Raw genomic sequence first — 21,460 nt, forward strand, 5'->3', positions numbered from 1 at the left:
CTTCAGTAAAGCTTTTGACACCAGCTCTCACAGCGTTTTCCTTGATGAAATGGCTGCTCCCTTTTGGGTAGGTGCATGGTTCACTGGGTAAAAAACTGTCTGTATGGCCAGCCCCAGAGAATGGTGGTGACTGGAGTTAGATCCAGCTGGTGGCTGGTCACCAGTGGTGATCCCCAGGGCTCAGTATTGGGCCTGGCCCTGTTCATTATCTTTATCAATCTGGATGAGGGGATCAAGTGCAACCTCAGTCTCTTGCAGGCAGGTTGGGTGGGAGTGATAGGAAGGCTCTGCAGAGGGATCTAGACAGGCTGGATCATGGGCCAAGGCCAATTGCATGAGGTTTGACAAAGTGAGTGTCCTGCCCTTGGGCCACAACTACCCTGTGCAGTGCTACAGGCTGGGGAAAGAGTGTCTGGAAAGCTTCCCAGCAGAAAAGGACCTGGAGTTGCTGGTCAACAGCAGCTGAGCATGATGTGCCCAGATGGCCAGGAAGGCCAACGGCATCCTGCCCTGTATCAGAAATACTGCAGTCAGCAGGACCAGGGCAGTGATTGTCCCCCTGTGCTCAGCACTGGTGAGGCCACACCTCGAGTCCCGTGTCCAGAGAAGGCCAGTGGAGTTGCTGAAGGGTCTGGAGCACAAGTCACAGGAGGTGTAGCTGAGGGAGCTGTGGGTGTTTAGCCTGGAGTAGAGGTTATTTGGAGGGGAACTGCTCTATACAGCTCCCTGAATGGAGGTTGTAGTGAGGTGAGGATCAGTCTCTTCTCCCAAGCCACAGGAAACACGGCGAGAGAAATGGCCTCAAGTTGTTCCAGGGGAAGTTTAGATTGGATATTAGTAAAGTTTTCTTCACTGGGAAGAGTGGTCAGGCATTGGAACAGGCTGCCCAGGGAAGTGTTGGAATCACCATCCCTAGAGGTGTTCAAAAGGCATGTGGATGTTGCAACTGGGAATGGTGTTTAGTGGTGGACTTGGCAGTGAGTATACATTCAGAACCTGAATTAATCTTAGTACACTGTCCAAATTAAACTAAACTATTATAAAATGTATTAAATGGAGAGTTAGGACTCGGCTGAAAATTTGTTTTTAAGTTGAACTCAGTACAAGGTGTCAGTGGGGATGGCAGAAGAGAGTGGAATGGTGGCTTTATGCCATCTTTGCATTTTCACTGTATTGTAGCCTTCTCAAGTTAGCAAAAACGTGTCTCCAAGAGGTCAAACATGAGCAGTTAGAAGTAATAGAATAGTAGGACAAACTACAAATTAGGTAGGGAAGCACCTGCAAACCACACATCACAAAATACTCCTACTGTTATCCTGGCTTTCCTCACTGCTGCTTTTTTGAGAGCACAAACGAAGTGGACTAAAATGATATAACTGTCACAAACTAACAGAAAATTACTTTCCTCCAAATTAGAAAATGTGTATTGAATTCACTGCTATACAGGTTCTGCACCTCAGAAAACGATTTTCTATGTATCATTTTAGATGAAAGACACTTTTTAAGTGCTAAGTATCATTGTTGGGCCAGGCCCACACCCCTTTATTGGGTAAAGGCTCAAAAGTGCTTTGCATAAATAAACAATTCAGTACAGGGACTTGGGATTGTTAAATTAATTCCCATTTATTCTTGTTAGAGTATCCTTCTGAGTGATGATTCCAGTGACACTGATTCACCAAGTGATGAGGATGGAGAGGAAGAAGAAGAATTTTCCCTTTCAAGGGAGGAACTTCACGATATGCTGCGATTACACAAATACAAGAAATTGCATCAAAGTAAATATAGCAAAGACAAAGAGGTAAAAATCCAGAATTTTTACATTTCCTTGATTTTTATTCTTTTCTTTAACAGCATGATTTTAACTGGTCTCACATTTTTATCAAAACCCATAATATTTTGTGGACTGGAAAATACGCTGTGGTTTGGTGGACAGTTACTGTCTAACATCCCTTTAGACAAGGGTTATTTAATTAATTACATACACAGAATGAAAAATGCTGCAAATGTGTCAGTAATGCATGTAACTAGTACTGGCACGTTACATGTAGCTTCCACAGTGCTCTGTCCCAGTCACTAGAGCAAACATATGGTGCTGGAATGCAAGATTTGGATAATATGAAATAGATATGAAAACCAATATGCTGTGAGTTAAATTCTAATACAGGTAGTAGCTGCTGTTCAAGTGTATTTATATTGTTATTGAAGTGATGAATATTAAGGTGATGTTTACAATCTTGAAAGGGAGTGCCTAGTTTTCTGCCTTGTTTTCTGTCATGTTTTGAGATTTTACTTGAGTCTTTTTTCTTTCTTTTTTACCTTTTTTTTAATTTTGGATTTTATTCTTACATTCTCTTTCTTTCTCTTAGAAGAAAATAGTCTGCTGCATTTTTGCATTTTTCTTAATATTAAGCGAAATTCTATGGCTGCCTTGATTCTAATAATATATTTCTTCAAATTATAAGGGCTTTTGCAGAAAGGGGAAAACATATCTCAGGAAAGTTTGTTTGTGGTCATGGTCTCACATTTCAAGAATCTTCTATTAACTTAAAAGTATGCTTAGATTTTAAATTGTTAATTTCTGAACATTACTGTCTTTAATTTGCCTGTTTATATGTAATGTGTGGAGTTCTTCAATACTTCATTTGAATAATATACTGGCTTTTTTGATCATTTAGGGGGAAAATGCTGAGGCAACTATATTTTTACTTGACAGTCTGAGTGTGCAAGTTGTTTGTCCTTGTGGAAATCTTCTAAATGTCTTTTCTTTAAACCTGTCCTTTTACATCCTTTGGAATGATAAAGAAGAACATGTATGTGATTTGGGAATGCAAACAAAACAAATATTAGGTCCATAATTGGGCCTCTTCATGTCATGTGTTGTCTTGCTGGACAGCACCTGGATGGAAAAGACAGAGCAATATGTTTTGAAAGTGCAGCCTTCACTTCCTACTCTTCCCTCTTACTTAACAGGGTGGGCTTGGTTCCCTGTGCAGAACTTTGAGGCCACTGTTGGGAGCAGTGGTTCAGACACTCTCTGATAGTTGATAACAAATGCAAAATATGGAGAGGTGCATGTTTCCTGATCTCTTATTTATGTTCAGGATCTGAGCTTGTTCAGGGGCTGTCTCTGTTACCTGCTCACTTTTCACCCTTCAGTTGCAGCAGTACCAGTACTACAGTGCAGGGCTGCTCTCTACCTACGACCCCTACTACGAGCAGCAGCGCCACCTGCTAGGGCCCAAGAAGAAGAAATTTAAAGAAGAGAAAAAAATAAAAGGTAAACTCACTAACGTCATGTTTTTAAATGGCTGCTGTGCTTTAACTTCTTTCCTACATTATTTCCTTCCATTAAACAGAAATGTTAAAAACTTGTACATTTTGCATGGAAATACCAGGTTCTGCCAAAGAAAAATATCTTCAGAAAATATTGTGCCTTATAATCTGGCTTGTCGAAAGCTAAGGTGGAAAAAAGGAGTGTGACTGGAGAGTTCACAATGTAAGATTTTCTTTGTGGACCTTATTCAGTGGTTTGGAATCCATAAACACTGTTTCATATCATGGTCCATTTACTCAAGCAATAGGCTCTTGAAAAGTGTAAGAACTTATCCAGTACCTGCTGCAGTTATTCTTTAATATGGAGTTCTAGTGAACAGGAAGTTACAGGGAGTGAGAGTGTTTTCTGGAGAATGGAGGGAATTCGCAATTGATGTTTGATGTGAGTTAAAATAGAATTATATCTCTGATGTAACAGTTGGAGTTTCTGAGATGCACATTTGCCAGGAAGTATAGTTTCCTTACTTGTTTGGGCTGGCAGTAGTTGTAAATCCATAAGGAAGCAGAGATGGCTATGTACTGTCAGTGTAAGGTGAACTCTCTTAGTGCAAGTACTTAAGTTTTAGCTGTGTTTTAAAAGGGTTATTTCAGGCTGTCTTCCTTTCTATTTGCAAGTTCCCTTAACTGTGGTGTTTTTTTTTCTCCACTAGTCTTGCCGCATCCATAATTTTGCATACTCACAGTGAATATTTTTAATACCTGATACCAGTAGCAGTTTCCTCTGAAAGCTGATGTGACATGACAGCATGCCAATCTCTCAACTGCTAAGAAATTTGCTTTGAGACTTACTATACCAAATGATAATATTGTCACTTTTAAATGTCTTACCTTTACATATCTTTAAGTAGAATTTTGCCGCAAATGAAGGAACATCACACTAAGCTCTAGCCATTTTAACTCTCAAGGCATGTTTCCCTATGTAGAAGTAATTGTATTTCACCTCTCTATTAAATAGGAAAACCTTTCCATTATAAAGTAATGAGGAAATATCTGATAGTATAAATGAATTGTACCAGAACTGGCAAACATGCATAAGTTTGGCTTTTTTGTTGGTTCCACATAGAAATTGACTACAAGAATTTACTCAGGAAAGATGCCTTATTAAGTGTGCCCCAAAACTAGAAAAGTATTTTTGTGATTGTTGTTACAATGCAGGCAAGTTGAAAAAAGTAAAGAAAAAGAGGAGACGGGATGAAGAACTCTCTTCAGAGGAGTCACCACGACGCCACCATCACCAGACCAAAGTTTTTGCCAAGTTTTCCCATGATACACCACCTCCTGGGTCCAAGAAAAAGCATTTGTCTATTGAGCAACTTAATGCACGTCGGCGGAAAGTGTGGCTTAGCATTGTTAAAAAGGAGTTGCCAAAGGTGAGCTTGGCTAATGGCAGCAGATCAGTGATGCTGGCAAGAAAGTGAAATAGAAAATTAACTTAGTGGGGAGTTAACACTTAGAAAAACAGTAAAGGAAGACCTGATTTTTCTGGTGGTCATTAATGACCTAACTGGAATTCTGTAGTCTGCAAGCAATGTGTAGTTCAGATGTCACCAGCGGTATCTGAACGGATCATGCAGTGCTTTGCCATGGCTATTCAACCCTTGGCAATGAAAAATGCAGTAAGCTCTAGCAGGTACTCACACTAATCTACAGGATGGCAGTGTAGAGCAAACCAGTATCTAGGTTTACCATTAAGTTCAGGAAAGGAGTGTTTCAGTCATAGCACTTGTGTTTTTCAAAACTTACATCAGAAACAGACTAGGGAAAAGTGTTGGTATCATTTACAGGACAAGCTTCAGGCACATTTGAAACAGAAAGCTGAGTTCACTGTTGGTAGTTTTCTGAGGATCAGAGTGGACCTTAGAACCTGCTCTTTGAAGTTCACAGTTAACAGACTTTGAATTCAAGGAAGTTTAAAGAAGTCATGGCTGTATCATCCTGTATGACCATAAAAGCCAAACAAACGATGTGTGCAGTATGATAGACCATATTTTTTCAAAAGATTGATTTTGATCATGTGAAGAACATAGGATCTACATTAATTCTTAACATCTTTGGGAAACAGTGGAAAATATTGTTTGATTCAGTGATAAAAATGGAATAGGAGAGCCCTGCTTTGCAACAGTAGTAATTAAAGAAACAGTTGTGAAAAAGGAGGTGTTTTGCATGCTTCCTTCAGGATTTGGAATACATTTATGTATGCCTTTGATAATTTAAGGATAAAAAAGATGTTTCACTCAAAATGAAGAATATTCATAGTACCTGTTCTCAGTTATACAATAGTGTGCATGGCTGAAGTTGGCTCATGTACCTGCTGAAGACTAGATAGTGATCTTTTAAAATACTGTGAAGCCATTACCCTTTAACTAATTTACAGATGGTGTTCTTTTACAGGCATACAAACAGAAAGCTTCAGCCCGCAACCTCTTCCTAACCAACAGCAAAAAGGTAGGTGGTGTTTAGTTTTATACTGTTACTTGTACTGGACGTAATAAGCTGTCAGATTTAACAGGTTTTAAAATTCCACCTTTTTCTGCCTTCGTTTTGTTTTATCATTTCAAACCTGTATGTTAGAATTGTTGATGTGCAAATTTTAGTGGAGGAAAAACAGCCTGTCACAAATAAAAAAATCCCTTGTTTTGACCATTATTGCAATGGCATCAATTTATTTGTACCAGAACAAAAAAATTACATCATCTTGTGCTTCTTCATAAAATGGTAGCAAAATTGTAGAATGCTCTCCCTCACTTTTCCATGTATTTATATAAACAGGATTGTGTTCCACCAATAATGCTATTGCAATATTTTTCTGTACATTCTTATTGAAAAGTGAGAACACAACCCCAGAAAACTGTCAAGAAATAGGTGAGTCAGAGCTGTAGGCAAGCCTTAAATTTTGTTCTCCTGAGTCCCTTTCAAGGACCCACCCATCATACCAGTCTTTCAAGTATTATGCCACACTGAAGCTGCCTTCAAATTTTGTCTTCTCCACCATCTCAGATTTTTTTTTAAATCGCATTCTCTTGTGCCATTTCAGAAGCATTGCTGCTGAGTAAAGTATCACAGTTTTTTCTCTTTTGAAGGATTAGACTTGGTTATAATTAAATTTGATACTGTTTATTGTTGGTGTTCTTTACAGTCTGCCCATTTTACCACTGTTCTGAAATCTTATTTCTCTCTAGCTTGCCCATCAGTGCATGAGGGAGGTACGTAGAGCTGCTATCCAAGCCCAGAAAAACTGTAAGGAAACTCTGCCCCGAGCACGTCGTCTTACTAAGGAGATGCTTCTCTACTGGAAAAAGTATGAAAAGGTGGAAAAAGAACATCGGAAACGAGCTGAGAAGGAGGCTCTGGAGCAACGCAAGCTGGATGAGGAGATGAGAGAGGTACAGCAAAATCACAGATTGCTGCTAATTAATCTGCTGAAGAGACACAGAAGTGACTGGATAATTTGAGTTTCTAAATCCAAGCCGTGAAATTCAGTTACTTGTTCTGTTTCAGTGCTATTCCACATATTTCTTCTGTTATCTTATTTTTCTTTACATAATTCTTCTAACATGAGCAAGAGGCGATTAAAAAACCCCTTCAAATTGCATAAATTCTTTGTGAGTGAAATCAAGGGAGGAATTAGAGTAGCAATGTGTGTCTCACAGACATACATAGTTCCATGTTAGTAAAGGCCAGCATTTTATGATGGTTTGTACATCTTTCTGGGTCCAGAATGGAAGACACTTTTTAATTGACATTGAATTTCTTTTTCCTGTTCTATTTTTCTCCTGGTGTACACTGATGCTGTAATTTATGTATGGGGCACAGAATTTTTCAGTGATTGCTTTTTTGCTGGCCAACCGACAACTTCTTGAACTCTGTTACAGAGTAAAAAGAACTGAATTTAAGTAACAGTTTCCATGTAAAACCTCTCTAGTGAATCTGTGGTGGTTACTTTATATGTGAATTCCTTATATGAGGAAAGGTTGAATCTTTGGATTTTGAAGGTTGAATCTTTTAGATTTAGTTTTATGCTTAAATTATGTTTGTTCTTCTCATTCTTGCAAATTCATAAGCATTTTATGATGTTTTCTACTGACTTAGATTAATAGACAAATTTTAGCTGTTGCATTTTTTGCTAGAGCCTACGGGTGAACAGAGCTTCTGCAATGTCTTGCTGAATGCTGAATAATGATAATATCTCGACTGTATCACCTGTTGATGTATTTAATGTGTTCTACCATAATTCCCTCTACCAATAAGTAACAGAATGTAGGAGTCAGGTTGCCATGAGAGCATTTCTTAACTGCTGAGTTCTTTTACTATGGGCCACTAAAATCCTTCTATTTTTGGTTGATATGTTAATTATTCAGTATAAACAAAGGTTTCAGACTTTCTTTTATTAGATTACTGGTTTTGGTCATGATTATTGAATTTAAAATAATTTTTCATTTACAACAATTTTATATTTTAATATAGATGTTTATGGAGGTGGTCAGTGTTATGTGCAACAAGTAATATAGCATTTAGATAGCACTGTGATATGCTTAACGTAATCTAGATAGATTAGTTGTTGATACGTTATTAGGTGAACTTTTTTTTTTTTAATTATATTTTAAACATTGAACTCTTTTCCTGTCTTTTTTTCCCCTTCATCTGTTTTTGGAAAATGCTCTTCTCTTAGGCTAAGAGACAGCAGCGAAAACTTAACTTCCTGATCACACAGACTGAATTATATGCCCACTTTATGAGCCGTAAACGAGATATTGGACATGATGGGATACAGGAGGAAATCCTTCGCAAACTGGAAGACACCTCTACCCAAAGGCAGATTGATATTGGTGGAGGAGTAGTGGTCAACATCACCCAAGAAGATTATGGTAAGTGATTAATCTACAGTCCTTTCCTTGCACTCTTTGAAATTTACTGTATTCTGTGTGTTATTGTGCAAACTTTACAATTTCAAGCACAACATCCTTCTCTGCAAGAAGGACTACTTCAATTATTGGAATTTATCTGTGTGTTTATCTGGGTGGTTACTGCTACAGAGCTCTAACATGGGTATGTTATTTTCAGATAGTAACTATTACAAGGCCCAAGCTCTGAAGAATGCTGAGGATGCTTACCAGATTCATCAGGCTCGGGTATGTATTTTTTGGATCCGTTAATTAGAAGAGAAAGCAAAGTAATTGGCAGAAGCCACAGTACAAGGATTTTTCATAGCACCCAGGTCAAACAGGTTAATCCTTGGTGCCAGATTTTAATTTAACTCCAGTGGCACTTTTTGTGCTAAACAGGTAGAAAACCAGAGTATAAAGATTTGGGCTATAGGAACATGCTCATTCTCTCTTAGTTTCTGGGGAGTATCATGCCTTAATGTGAATTGTAAAGCCTTTTATGCTACAGATTCTTGATAAGTTAGTATGTTTACCATCTAATGCATACCTGCCTCTTCCTGTTTAGACCAGATCATTTGATGAAGATGCAAAGGAGAGCCGGGCAGCTGCTTTACGGGCTGCTAACAAGTCTGGTACTGGATTTGGAGAGAGCTACAGTTTAGCAAACCCATCTATCCGAGCAGGAGAAGATATTCCACAGCCTACCATTTTCAATGGAAAACTGAAAGGTTATCAGCTGAAAGGCATGAATTGGCTGGCCAACCTATATGAGCAGGTATATTAGTACATCTTGCAAATTTTATAACTTCCTGGATTATTTAAGTCTTTAGAGTTGGCCAAAGTATCTACCATTTTTAAAAACAGGCTGTATATTGTTGATCTTTAATGTATTTGGAAGAAAGGATAAGATTATGTAGGCTGCGTACTAGTGTTCTTGATTATTTAGGACATAGCAGCTTTGAAGGGGGCATTGAGTTCAGTATTCTTTGAGTGGTTTATACAACTGTTTATCTCTTAGATTATACATGGAGGACACTTGCTGCTTGGAGTTGCATACTGTTTCAGCTGGTAAACTGCAGGCAATCTTGTCCTTGTGAGTGGGCCCAGGTCACAATGTGATCATGAAGTGCAGAGAGGCTTAGGGAAGAGATGAGACTGAGAGATGAATGAAATACAGTTGAGATCAATTACCTCTCAGCAGCAGATGTAAGAGATGATAGAGTTTCAGAGTGTCAAGAGTTGTTACAGTGAGGCTGTTCCCACTAAATTCAGTGACAACTGTTCTGCCATTTGTTTGTGGATTAAAAGGTAATAAAGCAAAGGTGTTCATTTATGGATCTTTTGCAGGGCATCAATGGAATCCTGGCAGATGAGATGGGTCTGGGTAAAACAGTACAAAGTATTGCTCTCCTTGCACATCTGGCTGAGGTAGGTGGATTATAGCTTGTTCTTGGGTGGTATGCTCAATAGAAGATGCATGCGTTTCACATGTTGGAAATGAATTCTGGATTATAAAGCTCAAATGTCTTAAAAGGTATTTTATGCATTGTTTTCAAGTGGAGCCATTGAAATAGTTGTAAATATGTGCATATGTCTATTTTTATGTATACAGGGTTTTCATTTATTCACAGAGTAGTATCTTCTCATTTACACTGAATGTAAAAGTCTCAGGAGAGAACAAGTTGTACACTTCATGGTTCACTGAGTTTTACAGATCAAAGTGTTCAAATTCTGAGCTTCATGGCGATTAGCATTAATTTCCATATTTCAGTGTGGTTTTTTTAGGAAGCATAGTGATTCTTCTGTGCCAGAGTAGACAAACAAATTGAATAAGCACTAGGAGCTTACTTCTTTATATAGAAATAGATAAATTTATTTGAAAAAAATACAGGTCTTGACTGCAGTCCAGTCACTTGCCCTAAATAGGAGATATTATTGAAGCGATACTAGAAGCAAAATTAGCTGCAGTAGTGACCAAGTGACAGTTGCATACATTTCTTTATGTTCCTGGTACTGTTGGCCAAAATATCATGAAGGTGTGCAGAGGTGAAAGTTCTTGAGCTTGCCTGTATGGAAGGAATAACAAGATAAGCTTGTCTCCCTGTGTGACACTGCACCTTGAGGTTTTTTTGGAAGGTTACACAGGGCTTTATTTTTCCTGTCTCTCCTTTCTAAAGGCCAGCTTGTAATTACTCATATACTAATGGATCAACTCAGTTATTCACCAGAGGGTATTGTAATGTATGATGTGGCAGAGTAAAGTTCCTCAGTGCTGCCTGAAGTTCTTTTCCTTATCAAAATGGTGGGGGCTGTTAGTAACATGAAGGTGGCAATTCTCAGAAACAAAGGAATTTGTTCTCGGAACAGCTTTGCTGTTTGGAAATAAGTCTTGGTTAGATATTCGATCTTTGTTTGATTTTATATCATTCTGCTGTGCTGGGAGAGTTTTGCTCTGTTGCATATGGTTCCCTCTCATGTAGCCACTGTCATTTAGTAGATATAGAGCTGTATCAAACCATCTCTGTGTCACTTCAATTAATTTATTTAAATTTTGGTTTTTATGTGTGTTTTCCAGAGAGAGAACATCTGGGGACCTTTTTTAATAATTTCACCTGCCTCCACTCTGAACAACTGGCACCAGGAGTTTGCCAGATTTGTACCTAAATTTAAGGTAATAAGCATGTCCAAGGAAGTTCTTTCTGTTTTCTCAAGAGCAAACTATTTTGTTCTCCTAAGTTCTGTATCACAGAACTGGGTGCTTACTAACCTTGAAATCTGAAACTCTGTAATGTGCCTCGTTCTGGTATTTTTTCCCCATCATCCTGCTTTGTTCTGGAGTATTCAGGTATCTAGGATTTTAAAATATTCTTACTTAAATCACGATTTTCATTTTGCATCAGCTTAAGGACACGTTCTCAGTGAGGAATTGAGATAGGTCAGCAAATGGATATATAGTTTTAACGTGTGGGCCTGGCAGCAGAATCAAGAATTACAGACCAAGTTTTATGTAATATCTTTAAGGTTAGAGCTGTGTTTCCAGTCATTCATGTGAATTTGAGTCAGATAAATATAGTATGTGAGCAAACTCTAAACAGATAAGAGGGAGACAAAATGCAGTTGTTATTCTAGAAAAACAGGAGAACCATGAACATACAGTAAATAATCAAGAAAAAGGAGAGAAGTGAAGCACAAATGGATAAGAATAAAAAGATTAGAAGAAAACAAATGGCGTTCTTCAGGTGTATTGTGAATGTGAAAACATGGTAAGTTAGAAAGCAAGGAACTATCAATTACTGAAAAATAAGCTGCTTACCTATCGCCCTGTGGAAATCATTGGAGTGTTGCAAAGGAAAATTTAAAAAGAAGTGTGTACTGCTAAAACAGTGGTGGAATTTCAGAATTCAAGATAGACAAAAGTGTTAGAAGCTTGCAGCTACACCTGCAAAGAGGAACAGATCATAGTTTAAGTATTTGGGTTGTTAACACAGTAACCTTTGATATGGAGAGGTCTTGATTGGGTTTTTTTGAGACATCAGACTTCTTTACAGAAAACAGTAGAAGACACGTAGTTATAAGTAACCAGTATACCAGTAACAGCAGGCTAATTGTTTGAATGTCTTGTCTACTTTAAAAAGTGCAGGAAAAAAACTTTGGTGGTGTACAGTTTGAGTGAGGTATCTGTATGAGAAGTTGTGCTAGAGCATGGTTCAGTACTGGATTATTCGAGTGACTTGTGTTTTTGGGATAAATGGGCATTACTGAGCCTTTAAAGCAACTAATGAAGAAATACAAACACTTGTGTTATTGAGGAGGTACTCAAAAGAAAGAAAAAACCACCTAAAAATAATCTATTAATGTATTTACATAGCCCAAAATAATAGGGGCTCTTGATTAGAGAACTTGAGAGCAGTTGATCATTCTGTCTGCTTTCTCTCACTTCTTTGGTCAGTTCATTGTATAGAATAGGTAAGCAACTGTTTATGCTTTCTTCTTCTCAGGAATGAAATGAAGACAGTGTTGGAAAAATGTAGTCAGGATGCTTGTGAAAAGATAATTTCTCTTTTTTGACTTAAACCCAAAGTTTATATTATTGTATAGCTGTTCTTTGGGTTTATTGCATAGTGATGTTTATCTCATCCATGGAACAAAACATGTTTTAACAATAAGTATTCTAAACTTTTTGTCATATGTTTACAACTTCAGTCAGTCTTTTTCAACCAGTTCTGTTTCTGCCTCTAATCTTAGATCTCTAATCTAATGCAGTTCTGCTTGTAGTAAATGACAGTGAATTTATGTCTGTGGCAGAATGTGTAAACTAAAAGACAAATAATTTTTTGATCAGTCTGTTTTTTTTACAAGCATCCTTATTTCTGAACAGTAGGAAGAATATTCTGTTAAAGACTTTTGGAACCTGTCAGTTGGGGTTCAAGATTTTTTAACACCTCAGAAAGCAGCTTTCTTCCTCCCTCCCGGACTTCCCAGTCTTAGCAGACTGTAGTCCTTCCATCAGGCAGGAGATGGCAGTACAATGTTATTAACCAGTGACAGGAATCAGTGCTCTTCAAAGATCTGTCTGAGTAATAGGACTCATGAGATTTTGAACTGTAGATGGTTTAACAGATTTCTCTGGCAGTAGTGCTTGCTTCTATAATTCTTGTATTAAATATATCCAGGCCAGACTATTTTAACTTCATCTCAGCTTTTTGGGGTCAGTTCTGACATACAAAACCAACAGGACCATGAGGGTTGTTAAACAGGACAAGCAGCCCTCTAGTCCTTGAGGTTAAACTGTAGCAGTTGAGTACGGACCTCTTTCTGCCATAAGCAATGTATAATTTTTAATTTTTAGGAAAACCTTACTAGAGGGTGTTACATGCTAATGGGCATTTTCAGATTCTCAACGTAACTTGATCAGGCCACAAGTTGCTGGATGCCTTTGCCTGGAATGCTCTGTTTCAAAGTATTTTTAAATGCTTTCTGATTTTTCTCTGTGGGAAGAAAGATAATTTCCTTTTTTGTGTTTTGGAGAAAGAGGTATGTCATTTTGTAGACTACAGACTATAACATTCTAGAGCTGATGTCTTTATTTGAAAATATTGTCTATTTTTTTTACTGTTTCAGGTGCTACCTTATTGGGGAAATCCCCATGATAGAAAGGTGATCAGGAAGTTCTGGAGTCAGGTAATACCAGCATAAACATGTGCTTTGACCATCTTTCTTTGTGCAGAGTAAACCAGAATGGTTGCTACATGTCACAAAACTAAACGATGTGTGGATGCAGAGTTTCTTCATCCCTGTAGTAGCATTTTCATTAAGATAATGTGGTGGAAGACTTCTCTTTTGCTGGAGAGCAGTGCCATACAGGGCAATTCAATGCAGTGTGAAGTTCAGATGAAGGAACTAGAGCTCTGTAAATAAAGCAGGAAGTTTCAATGTCAAGGACTGTTAATTCTGTTTGAATAACCTAACTCAAGATACCCTAATCCAGAATCCCTGCAGGTCTGTCAGATTGTTCCTGATTTAACAATAGTGTTTTGTAGGGTTCAGTACCTGGGTCTTGTCTTGCAAGTTAAGAAGTGTCTGAAATTGTTCAAGGGCTGAAGTCCAGGTCCACTAGTTGAATAACTGTGATATAATTAATTCAAAAACTGAGCTGGGGAAAATGCAATAGTAATGAGAAGATTGTAAAGCAGAAGTCTGAAATTACAGTGAACTCTTGACAATGTATTTACATTATGTGGACATTTGTTTCTCATTTTGTGATTGTAGAAGACACTGTATACTCAGGATGCTCCTTTCCATGTGGTAATTACCAGTTACCAGCTGGTAGTGCAGGATGTGAAGTATTTCCAGCGAGTGAAGTGGCAGTATATGGTGCTGGATGAAGCACAAGCACTCAAGAGTAGCTCCAGGTAATAAACTAACTGGAAACAAATTCTTCTCTCTGGATTAGCCTCTTGGAGGAATATCAAGAAAGCATCAAGACATACATTGATAGAAGTTAAAATTTACACACATAAAACCCCTTAATTATCTAACCTAGTTAAGTATCTATATACCTCTGACACTGGGTTGGTTCATTTGGTTCTTTGCATTTAGATTTTTCAAATATGTAAAATGTAATCAAAAAGTAACTGTGGAGCAGAAACTTGTATGGAGCACAGGACAGTTAAACAAAACAGTGTGAAATGCTGTTCACTTTCCCTCCTGACTACTTACAGAATTCTGCCTGGTGAATGGTCTGTAGTCTTCAGCTTATTGCTTGTATTGGCTCCATTAAATGCATTATTTTGATTCCTTGTCCAGTGGCACTTCCAGACATGAATGAAGGTCAGAACCCCATGAATACTGTTGGCTGCAGTAAAGCCCAAACTGTGTCATGAGACTCTATGCCAGAGAATTTTCTGTTTGTTTTCAAGTAATGGATTTGTCCATCTTTACTTCTGTAATTGCTTTCCCATAACCTTTGTCCAAGTTGGCCCTGTACACAGTAAGTTGAGGACTGCTTTAGATGCAGGCTCATTCTGATTAAAGTTTGTGTCTTAAGCATTCTTTGGAAGTCACCCCTCTAAGAGGATTGTAATGTATGGCTCAGCACTCTTGCTACAGTAGCCCATACACTTCCTCTTGTAAAGTCTGAAAAATACATGACACTCTGATTCAAAATAACTTCTTTCTTTTGGAAAGTTGTGGATTCTGATAATGAGATTTTATTAGTAAGCTTTTGTTTTAAAAATGAGTAAAAAGATACTTAAAAAATAGAATAAATCATACTTTTTTTTTTTTATTAGGAAAAGGCTACTTTTTCCTGTAGTTGTCTTTTGAAAGTCTGGGGAACAGCGGTATTAGTTTTGTCCAGTAACCTCCAAAGATCATTTGGGAACCTCACTGGAAGCAGCTGGTCTTTAAAAGCCTTACTTTTCATATCATTCTACAGTTTTCTCTAGAAATTATTTTTCTTACTTTTATTCATCAGTGTTCGTTGGAAGATCCTACTACAGTTCCAGTGTCGAAACAGGTTGTTGTTGACTGGGACCCCAATCCAGAACACGATGGCTGAGGTATTTGGGAGCTCACAAAAGTGGGTTGTTCTTTATAACAAGAACACATACTAAATATATGTGAACAGTTGTGAAACCTCTTGTATTTGTGTGGTTGTGAGATCATGCTTGTAGCAAACCACTGGCAAACAAACATGAGATCAGCCCTGGGAGGGAAAAACATGGGAACTTGCCACACATTCAAATAAAACTAAAATAAAGATATCTGAAATAATACTTGGATTGCGGGATAAAATCTAATTCTAGTGACTTTTCCTTCTGTTGGCTGAAGTAATTGTGCTGTGTTTGTCACTGCTTTCTAATGGGGTTTTGTTGAGTTGGTGTTTGTCACATTTTGGGGAGAGGTAAGAAGAGAATGCAGCTGAGGTTTTGTTTAGTTTTGCCATGTCTCATGATCTAATTAAGTGATTTTACTTATAAAGAGCTGCAAGGGTTTGGGATCCCCAATTATCTTGTCCACAGTAGGATGACTTTTGCTGATCCAGTGTTTTCTCCTCTCCTTTTAGCTGTGGGCCCTGCTGCATTTTATCATGCCAACGCTGTTTGATTCCCATGAAGAGTTCAATGAGTGGTTTTCTAAGGACATAGAGAGCCATGCAGAGAACAAATCTGCCATTGATGAGAGTGAGTGCAGTGTGTAACTGCTGTAATTTTTATACTAAGAATCTGTTGCCTTTTGGAACTAATAATGGATAAACTTTCTTTGCGATACGGCATCTAAAGCAGAGGATGCATAATGGGATTGGAACATTATTGGATTGTTGTTGATAGTTTATGTCATGGTTTATGTTTCTAACTGTAATGTAGCATATGTAATGAGTAGAAAAATAGTGTAGCATGGCACTCACTTAAAAAAAGAAAAATCAACAGAGAAATACCAACTCTGTGCTGTAAGAACTCATATGGGGAGAAATGGCTGAGCAGTAAGGGACTTCATTTGTGGTAAAACACCACATAATTTTCTTCCTTGATGAAGTAATTGTTCTTTCTTTCCCCTTCCCTTAATTTCAGACCAACTATCCCGCTTGCACATGATCCTGAAGCCTTTCATGTTGAGAAGAATCAAGAAGGATGTGGAAAATGAACTGTCAGATAAGGTGAGAAAAAGTATTTCTCTGGAGTGAGTATTGCAGCTGTATTGTCATAGCTCTGTTCTCTAATCTCGTTTTTGCAGACTCGTTTGTCAGTCTGCATACCTGAAATTGGACTGTAGATAGTTCTCTTGGACCTTCACTTTCTTGCACCACATCCGAGCAATGTCATTAGATGTGACTATAACTGAAGAACCCCTAATTAACAAACTTTTTTTCTAGGGAAAGCATTTTGTTACCAGTTAAAAATTAAATATCTTTAGTCCTGGTTAAGTTGACAGAAGTATCCGTAATGGCAGTGAAGGAGATTGATACAGTGACGACTGGGTGATAAACATTTCCAGTAGCCTTTGTGAAGGATTTGGCTTGGGTTTAGGGTTTTTTCCGCATGCCTGTACAGAGTGAGAAATACAGTGGCAACATCATACTGTCCTCTCTTGTCAGTCTCTTAATTTCACGTGGATGTTAGCAATACTAGATGATATTGTGGTCAACAGTCCCCAGGTTTTGGCACCACTGGCTGAGAGACGTGGTTTGTTCTGATATGCTTATTAATTTCAGTGGACATCCTACAGCCACTGTTGTTGTGTGTTGCTCCCATCACTGCTGTGGGCTCCTGACACAGCTCTAAGTGGGTAACTGTAGGATTGTAGAATTGAAGTCAGATTTTAAACTCATCAGCTGCAGGTGTGATGTTTCCACAGTTTCTTAAGAACCTATCTGTTTACTTAGTTGTATTCACGTACTTTTAAAGGTCTGTCTCCTGCATCATTACCCAAGCTTTCCAAAACACTTCTATCAGTTAAGTCCTTGCAAGGTTGGATCCTGAAATACAGATCTGAATTCAGCTACCTGTAAATGTATTTTTTGAGAAAGTTATGTTTTCCTCAGGTGTGTTTCTCTCAGCATTATTGTGTACTGATGTGATAGTCCTTCATTTCAGAGATAGAAAAGGCTAAATATTCATTATCATTTTGCAGATTGAAATTCTTATGTACTGCCAGCAGACAAGTCGACAGAAGCTCTTGTACCAAGCTCTGAAAAACAAAATCTCTATTGATGACCTCTTGCAGTCATCAATGGGCACTACTCAGCAAGCACAGACCACCACTAGTAGTCTCATGAATCTAGTCATGCAGTTCAGGAAGGTAAGGCTATTTTAAATAATAAGTTTTGAAAAGTATAATCATTTGTTAGTACAGAATTAAAATACGGCTTTTCTTGAAAACACCATACAGAAAAAATTCTGGTATACGCAAGCAAGTTTGCATGCAGTTCAGTTGTCTTTTGGATGTCGTGTAGCATGGTGTTGGGAGTAGAAGAGCTTTAGCCAGAATGTGCGTGCATCTGCTAACTGGTTTGGTTACAAATACTTGGGAAGAAGAGGCAATAGCTCTTATGTAAATAGGAAACTGTATGGTGCCGTATTCAAATTTGAACAGATATTCTAAAATAGCCATGCAATATTAATCAGTACCAAAGTTTTAGTGATCATTGGTCGTGGTTGATCTGGGTTGTAGACTCTGCGCTGAACTAAGTTAATTCCTCTCAGCTTTTGACATGCTCTCTCTCTTACAGGTGTGCAATCACCCAGAGCTGTTTGAGCGACAAGAAACTTGGTCCCCATTTCACATCTCCCTAAAGCCATACCAGATTTCCAAGTTCATCTACCGTCATGGACAGATCAGGGTCTTCAACCACTCACGGGACAGGCAAGCCTATTCCACTTGCTATCCAGTTTAGCAGATTTAGTATTTACTTTGACTTATTTTATCTTTGTAAGTGCTAAATAACTGGTGTACTTAAATGACATTGGCTGAGCAGTCCATTTCCTTTTAGTCATTCAGCTGTTAAACATCTGATATCAATGCTCTTTTTTGATGGAATTCTAATCACAGAATATCCCTTTGATTGAATAAGAAGGCCAGGAAAAGGAATTTAGAATTGTTGCTGATGATGTGTAGTAGAATTAAGTTTTAAAAGATTCTTGAAACAAACCCCACCTGATTTCCCTTCAATGAGTTTTCACATGCAGGGAAGCTATCAGTGTCTGTCTGTTGTGACATGGTATAATGTGAGCATCTGCTAGTGCCTTGACAGCTTTTAATACTCACTTTGTATGAGGAGACTCTGCCCAAGTGCAGTTTGCTGTTTTCTCCAGCCGTGGCACTTCTTGATTAAGTTTGTTTGCATTCAGTTATGAGAAGTGCTCAGGGAAGAGATAACAGACATGTATGAAGACAAGATCAGCTGTTCTAGAGCATGTAATGCAGTTCCACAACAATGGTATATCTCAGTGCCAAATCAGCAGCAATGCATGTAGACTGATGATACTTTCCTTCTACTGCCATGCAATTCCAGATATTCAGAGTGCTAAAACACAGTGAAGAGGTGAATGGCTACTCTGTATATTTTGGTAATTGTGTGATTTAACATGTTATGTGTTAACACCTTCTTAGTGATGTTGTTTGGTTTTGTTGCTTTCATTTTCAGGTGGTTACGGGTTTTACTTTCACCATTTGCACCAGACCACATCCAGCAGTCTCTCTTCCATAGGAAGGGTAGGTTTACAGTCCTTTGAAGCAAACTGGGTTGCACACTGTGATATTTTAATGTCTTTTTCAGGGGGAAAGGTCAGATTATTTATTTCTCTAAAATTATCTGATCAGTGTTTGTACATATATTTCATTTGCTCTGAGAAGAAAGAATGGAAACCATCTGGAAGAATAATCTGTGGATAACTTGTCATTTAGGTACTACTTAGTCCCAGTGCAGTACCTTAATTCAGTCTGTCTTGTTTTAACTTGCTTCAAGAGGTTGATGCTGCTTTATTAGGCTAATGTGAATTTTTCACAGATTCAATTCTAAGAAATCTTGGATTCATTTCAGTACATTCTGTGTTGTATCTTAAACTGCCAACTTTGCTTTCAACTAGGAACTAGATGAGATGCAAGTGACCCAGAATCTATCAACGAGCAAAAACCTCAGAAAAGCTGCTTATATTGACAGATACAATTTATTATAGATGACTGAATATTTTTCCTACAAGAGCTAATTAAATCACTCAGCTACTGGTATTGGAAAAACTTCAGAAATGAAAAGCAAGAGAGATACTGGCTGCATTACTATGCTGAAATCTGTTAGCATGGACCTGTTCAGCTGGTACTGGGGCCATGCAGCGCACATGGGTGGGCCTGAAAGGCTTTTCCCTACCAGTTCCTGCATCTCCTTCTCTAACCCATTTGACTTTCTAGATGAGAGGGAGCATGTGAGGCAGGCATCCTGGGGTATGCATGTTCTGGTCATCTGTCTGGCAGATATTTGTTCGAATTTGCAAATATGCACACTGCCCATTGATTCTTAGTAAGTGAAACAAATGTCCTTACTGGCTGCACTTGGGCCTAGAATGTATTTCTTGTTTTTGATAAGTGCCCTTCTCTTGCCCATACTGGAAAATGAACTGGAATGTGTAGTCAGGCAACAGAGATTCAAACTGAATTTTCAGTATTTCTGAAAGATCTAGGTTAAATTAGGATCTCCTGTTTACTCACCTTGATTTGTCATATGTCAGAGAATGTGTATTTTGAATTGATTAAGTAAGTTTGATTTTCAGCTATGAGTGTCTGTGAAATGGGTTGGCCTAACTTCAGTATTTCTGTGACCTAGGCATCAATGAAGAAAGCTGTTTTTCTTTCCTCCGGTTTATTGATGTCTCTCCAGCAGAAATGGCAAACCTTATGAATCAGGGACATTTAGCCAGGTGAGGACAACTCTTTTTTTCTTCTCTTTTAGTGATTACAGGAAAAGTACAGATGATGGCAGTCATCCCTTCCTAAACCTGCATTTTCTGTGCCTCCTAACATTGTAATTTCTCTATTGTTATCTAATACTAGAACAACTTCTAGAGTGTTCCTCCAGGTACAGGGCACCATTATGCAGTGCAATTTTTATGCCCCTGTCAAAAGAAACCCTGTGTTACAATGGTTTGACACTGTAAATACACAAAATGGTTAAAGGGCAAAAGGAGAGGTTGCTTAGGGTCATGCCACAGGTTGCTGGCATTATCAAGCACCAAATCTAGACTTTGGAAGGGCAGTTCAGTGCAACTCCTACCAGTTGCGCTTGAGCGTATATTTTAAGCACACATGGATTAAGCTTGTGCTGTGGTAGTTGTTTGTCAGCCCTGAGCCATATTACCTACTTCCCACATGTCTTGTTTTTATTGTGGAGTGGAATTCTGAGGCGTAAGCATAGAACTGTGCATTTATGGCATCACGAACTGTATTATCTCAAAAAGGGAGGTGATCTTTTTAAGTTATATTGTACTCTGTAAAGGGCTCTGAGTCAAGTTAGATAATGACTTAGAAATTTGAGATTAAAAGCAAATCTTTACTAATAAATAGAGATGTTTTGCTTTAGAGCTTTGTAAGTGTAATATTCTTTCTCTGTTCTGGTTATTTTGAATTATTGTTTCTTTACTGCACTTCAGTAACATAATTCAGATTTTTCTTGATGTGTCTCAATGGTCTTTATGATAAATTCTGCATTCATTACACAGGTTGTTATGAATAATTTATATGTAGAGCAATTTACAGAGAAGTCAGAGTGCAATTTTAAATAGTAGTGACGAACTAGGGCTTGATCCTCTTAGATGAAGTTCTTCAAAGTGTATCCTGATTTAATCACTTAGATTCAGTTAAGCCACCTTAGAAAATACTGAAATAAGAGTAATATAATGGAAGATGTCCAGCAAAAATTATTTTCTTTAAGTCAGGACACTGTAAGCCTGAAATTCTGAAAACAAACCCATTTCTGTCACATAGAGTTATGCTGTAAATACACTCAAGCCTTGCTTTCACAAAGCAGTGAATAAACACATCTCCTGTGTTTTGTTTCAGATGGTTAGCTCTTTTCCTGTCTCTGAAAGCATCCTACAGGCTCCATCACATGCGCTCCTGGATGGAGACAGAAGAGGAGAAAGAGCAGGGGTCATGTTTTCTGAGGAACAGGGATTTCTTGCTTGATGTAAATTTCCCACTGTCTTTCCCTAACTTGCACAGCTGCACTTTGCTGCAGGTAAGCAAAATTTCTG

The 21,460-nt window shown here is 38.1% G+C and overlaps 1 protein-coding gene across 2 annotated transcripts in view; it reads left to right on the forward strand.

Moving 5' to 3' along the window:
* Positions 1-21,460, forward strand: part of INO80 (INO80 complex ATPase subunit) — a 63,757-nt gene that overhangs the window by 10,304 nt on the left and 31,993 nt on the right. For both annotated transcript variants that reach the window (XM_085062415.1, XM_085062416.1), the window contains 20 exons: positions 1,637-1,798; positions 3,157-3,277; positions 4,489-4,703; positions 5,725-5,778; positions 6,513-6,716; positions 8,003-8,198; positions 8,395-8,462; positions 8,782-8,991; positions 9,564-9,644; positions 10,792-10,887; positions 13,338-13,397; positions 13,986-14,128; positions 15,193-15,277; positions 15,784-15,901; positions 16,289-16,374; positions 17,349-17,516; positions 17,947-18,080; positions 18,862-18,929; positions 20,035-20,128; positions 21,267-21,444. In XM_085062415.1, coding sequence (XP_084918541.1) covers positions 1,637-1,798; positions 3,157-3,277; positions 4,489-4,703; positions 5,725-5,778; positions 6,513-6,716; positions 8,003-8,198; positions 8,395-8,462; positions 8,782-8,991; positions 9,564-9,644; positions 10,792-10,887; positions 13,338-13,397; positions 13,986-14,128; positions 15,193-15,277; positions 15,784-15,901; positions 16,289-16,374; positions 17,349-17,516; positions 17,947-18,080; positions 18,862-18,929; positions 20,035-20,128; positions 21,267-21,444 — 2,541 coding nt within the window. The remainder of the gene's footprint in view (positions 1-1,636; positions 1,799-3,156; positions 3,278-4,488; positions 4,704-5,724; positions 5,779-6,512; positions 6,717-8,002; positions 8,199-8,394; positions 8,463-8,781; positions 8,992-9,563; positions 9,645-10,791; positions 10,888-13,337; positions 13,398-13,985; positions 14,129-15,192; positions 15,278-15,783; positions 15,902-16,288; positions 16,375-17,348; positions 17,517-17,946; positions 18,081-18,861; positions 18,930-20,034; positions 20,129-21,266; positions 21,445-21,460) is intronic.

Source organism: Lichenostomus cassidix, chromosome 5 (genome assembly GCF_008360975.1).
Source record: "Lichenostomus cassidix isolate B80296 chromosome 5, HeHo_3.0, whole genome shotgun sequence".
Classification (NCBI taxonomy): Eukaryota; Metazoa; Chordata; class Aves; order Passeriformes; family Meliphagidae; genus Lichenostomus; species Lichenostomus cassidix.